Raw genomic sequence first — 4,428 nt, 5'->3', positions numbered from 1 at the left:
CCAGTGGGCCTCAGCAGATGGCCGCTCACACTGAGCCTGGTTCTGCTGGAGGTTTCTTCCTGTTCAAAGGGAGTTTTTCCTCTCCACTGTCGCTATAAGCATGCACATTTAGCAATGAAGTTGTAGAGAGATCTGCAGCAGTGCTAAGTAATACAATAATTTTATAATTTTTTTTTTCATTGAACTTTATTGAACTAATATTGGAGAAATTTACCTCTGCATTAAACCCCTCCCCTTGGGGAGCAGTGGGCTGCCATTGTGCGGCTCCTGGCGAGCAGTGTGGGGTTAAGGGTCTTGCTCAGGGACCCAGAGTGGCAGTTCAGAAGACACCGTTCAATCCATTATCTAAAATCCAAAATAATGGGACCAAGCTGTAAACCTACCAAAACATGGACACTCGTCAAACCCACCGTCCATCAAGAGAACAAGTTGCCCTTGGCAACCATGAATATCCACATCTAAGGTTCTGCTAGCTTGTATTGCGATGGGTGTTGTGATACGATACGTGTCGTAGTACTTGGGTCACTATTCATATTATCACAATATTGCGATATCACTATGTAATGCGATATTTTACCCAGGTCTCAAAATGAAAGGTAAGTGCCGTATATGTTCATCAGAATCCATATTGTTTGGGGTTTGAGTCAGAGATGGTGACCTGCTCCACAGCGCCATCTACCAGAGTGATGGTGCAGAGGTACTCCATTTTCCCTTCATTGTTTTCGGTGAAATGCTTTGTTTTTTTTTTCTTTTTTATTCTTATGAAAATTGATATTAGGAGCTGAAAGATTGATATTATATTGGGCAGCCGAATATCACGATATATTACCAAATCGATTTTTTTCCACACTCCCACTGCTAACATGGCAGCTTATAGTCCTGCATCTCAGAAATTTTACCTTTATGGAGCGAAAGCTGGGGTTGAAATAAAGATTTTAGACTTAGAGAGTCAAAGTGAATTTTGAAATCAAGGTTTTGGGGATTTTCATGCTGTAAACTACAAGCATGACGTCTAAAAAACAAACAGCAATCCAGTGGTTTCCAAACTTCCTGTTAAGTGGGCAAAAAAGTCTCAATGTAAAGGTGCTCAGCGGTCAAAGACATACATTTATGAAAAGATGACATTAAAAATAAGATTTGTGATTTTTGTTTTAAGCTGTTCAATAAACAGTATTACTATAAACTCTTTTTTTAAAACTGTCTTCCTATTTACCGAAAGAAAAAACTTACTAGTTGGATGCTTTCCAGTTTAGGATGAAATTAAAGAAAATACAAAAGGTTAAAACACATTGAAATATAATAATATAATAATCCTCCCCCCCCCCCCCCCCCCCCCCCCCCCCCCCTCCCCATGATTTTTTTAAGCTTTCCCTAATTAATAAAACAAAACTTTTTCACTCACCTTTACCATTTTGAAGGCTCCACATCCATTTTTCCTCCCTTGCTTTTGTTCAGTCCAGCTGCAGCACGCTCTGGCGTCTGCAGATGTGCTGGTTTGCTTTTCCTGCTCTGAGGAGCTCTGAGACGGAGGCTGGTGGACGTCACTCTGACATCTAGAACAAGAAAGGTGACATTTCAAATAAATGCTAAATGCTTGGTGGCTAAATGCCACCAACAATTTAGATATGAGAAATCTATTGTTATAAAATGATATCTTAAGGGAGTAATTCTCTTCAACCTGCACTTGTCCTGTCAGATCTCAGTGCAGCGTCTGATAAGATTGATTAGGTGTTCGTAATTCCCTTTGATGATTTAATCTTTTAATTTTCTCACACATCAATAAATGGTCTGGAATATCCCCAGATCGGTGCTTCTCTATTCTTTTTGCACAACTTTCAGACAAGTAATCTGTCATGGTAACTGTTGACTCACCCGTCACCACAGCCATGGTTGTGTGGAAGGTTCCTCTTCTCCTCTAAGGAGAAGCTCTGTTCTCTCTTCTTCAGAGCCCTGTCATCTTCCTCTTCATCAGAGGCAGCTCTCCCCTCTACTGCCCGCTGCAGACATTCAGCATCTGAAAAGAGATCAACTGGATTTCAATATGTGAAATCCTTTACTGTACAGTTTTTGTAATAATCCCCAGTATTTCACCCATTTTACCAAATAATTCCTCAGGTTGAGATAATCGACCTGTGGCGACAGAGAGGCATGTGCCGCCAGTTCTGCTGGAGAAAGAGATGAGATGACAAGCATTTATGAAACAAGATGCAGGTTTATTTAGCACTGTCGCCTTTTAGTTTGTTAAAAAAAATAACATATGAGCAGTATTTGTTATAAACTAGGTCTTAATCCTGATTCAAGTGGTCGAATGGTGGCTATTGCAGTTTTTTAACAGCTCAAATGGTATAAACAAGGGAATGTAAACAACTGCAATCCTGAAAAAGAGAATGTAACAGTGAGAGGAAAACTGACCGATATGTCCTCCTTCAGACTAAGCCTCTAGCAGCATAGCTACAGATACAGCTCCTAATGTGGATTAAAAACATCCCACGCATCTGCAGGGAGCAGTGTAGCTCCAACAGAGACAGACCCCAGATCTATTTCAGTTGGACTACATGTCAATTCAGGGCTACTTCATGGGTCTGACAGGAACACACAAGCATGTCATGTTTTTTTGTTTTTTTTATGCACCAGTAGTCTTATTCGCGGGGGATGTTTTTATTTATCAATATGGGTGAGATGTGTCCCGCACCTCCTCAATGAGATATGAGCTAGTGCGTGCCCTCAAACACGTTCAGTAGGGGTTGCCTCAGGGAAGCGGGTACAGGGTTGTGCATGTGCATTTTTTTTTTTTTTGTTAAGTGGAGAGGGCGGGTCTACCTTTATGTATAGTGTACAAAATACCTTGTTTTTATTGAGACACAATTCTAAGGCCGCAATTCTCTGTGACCATGTATCTGTTAATGTTTCAGATTCCCATCTCTTAACATTTTTGCGCTATTTTGCCTTATCTAGGTTTTTGAGTTGTAAGCAATGGATCTAATCTCTGGCTACTGTAGCGAGGCGCTGTACATGTCAGTAAAGGACAAAGGGAAATGATGTGTAACTGGATCCTCCAAACCACACCCAGCCTTTGTACCTGTACCGGAGCAGCTCGCTCTCCAGCTTGCTGATTTTGGACTGGAGCCGCGGCACAGACTGGGCCTGCTCCTGAATCAGCCGGACCCTCTGCAGCCCTAAACTCAGAGCCTCTCTAGCTTCCTCTGCCCGCTTCCTGTTAGCAAAGATTATCAAAATGTTTCATTGAAATAAATAAAAACAAACTTTTGTTCAATTAAAGGTTATATGCAACACCTGATCTGGTTGTTCTCCTTCCTCAGGGAGGACTCCACCCCCTGCAGCTTGCGCACCTCCTGATAAGCCCATTGCAGCTCTTCCTCCAAGCGCTCATTGAATTTGATGGCCTCCTCTAGCTGCCCATCCCGTGAGGATCGAATCAGCTTTAGCTCCCTCAGTATGGGGTCTCTGATATCCCACCTCCTCTGTCCGCTCCTTGTTCCGTCTTCCCGTTGAACCCCAGGCTGATGTTTAAGTCTGTCAGTTGGCACCAGCTTTGCCCGCATTAGGCTCCCTGAGGGTTTAGGAGTGGAAACAGAGGCACTGTGGGTAAAGGGGGCAGTGAGCGTCCGGCTCCTCTCCCGTCTGAGGGCCACTTCAAGGGCCAGACAGCGAGCATCGCTCCCCTGCAGAGCAGAGCGGAGGTCCTCAACCAGCTCTCTGAGAGCAGCCACCTCATCTGGAAAAGATAAGGTTCAATTCAAACTTTCTGTGAGGAGTGGAAATCTCATGACATCAGAATTCCCAAAAGAATTGTTTAGTCTGGGCCCGGGGTTATTCTGCATGGAGTTAGCATGTTCTCCCTGAGCATGCGTGGGTTCTCTCTGGGTACTCCGGCTTCCTCCCACAGTCCAAAAACATGTATGTTAGGTTAACTGGCTTCACTAAATCCTCCTTAGGTGTGTGTGAATGGTTGTTTGTCTCTGTGTTGCCCTGCGATGGACTGGAGATCTGTCCTTCTTTTTGGTATTTAGTCTTTTCTACCAAATATTGCCACTAAGAGACATTTCATGCAGGTACCTTAAAAATTCAAATACCCAAACTAATGCGCTGACTGCATTTCTTAATAGGATACATCAGAGGTCAGGGATTAGCGGACTAGGTTCCGGATCCGGATCCACCTGATGGCTAATCTGGACCCAACCTAATTTGAAATATTTATAAATTACCGCATGTTGTCCAACGGCAGTGTCTAATTTCACTTGCGCCGCTTCTCCTGTTAATGTGGTAAAGCCCTAGGGAGCGTCCGGCTCCAGGCTGCACGTGATCCAAATGAGCCAATGAGCTGTCAGTCTGGGTTGCTGCTGCTGCTACTTTTAGACACAGCAGGCAAACCTGTGGCAAGCCGGGCGATGGGAAAGAAGGAGAAGA

The 4,428-nt window shown here is 43.7% G+C and overlaps 1 protein-coding gene across 2 annotated transcripts in view; it reads right to left on the bottom strand.

Annotated features, from left to right (window-relative positions):
- LOC107085102 (EF-hand and coiled-coil domain-containing protein 1-like) overlaps positions 1-4,428 on the bottom strand; it is a 13,697-nt gene that overhangs the window by 2,209 nt on the left and 7,060 nt on the right. Inside the window, exons 2-6 of one of the 2 annotated variants that reach the window (XM_015375258.1) lie at positions 3,295-3,736; positions 3,080-3,214; positions 2,101-2,165; positions 1,873-2,014; positions 1,403-1,553 (exon numbers count right to left, since the gene is read on the bottom strand). In XM_015375258.1, the coding sequence (XP_015230744.1) occupies positions 1,403-1,553; positions 1,873-2,014; positions 2,101-2,165; positions 3,080-3,214; positions 3,295-3,736 (935 nt within the window). The remainder of the gene's footprint in view (positions 1-1,402; positions 1,554-1,872; positions 2,015-2,100; positions 2,166-3,079; positions 3,215-3,294; positions 3,737-4,428) is intronic. The other variant, XM_015375259.1, reaches the window with a different exon arrangement.

The sequence above is a fragment of the Cyprinodon variegatus genome, unplaced genomic scaffold (genome assembly GCF_000732505.1).
Source record: "Cyprinodon variegatus isolate N-32 unplaced genomic scaffold, C_variegatus-1.0 Scaffold116, whole genome shotgun sequence".
NCBI lineage: Eukaryota > Metazoa > Chordata > Actinopteri > Cyprinodontiformes > Cyprinodontidae > Cyprinodon > Cyprinodon variegatus.
Note: the sequence above shows the minus strand (reverse complement) of the source record. Positions and strands in the feature narration are given on the sequence as shown.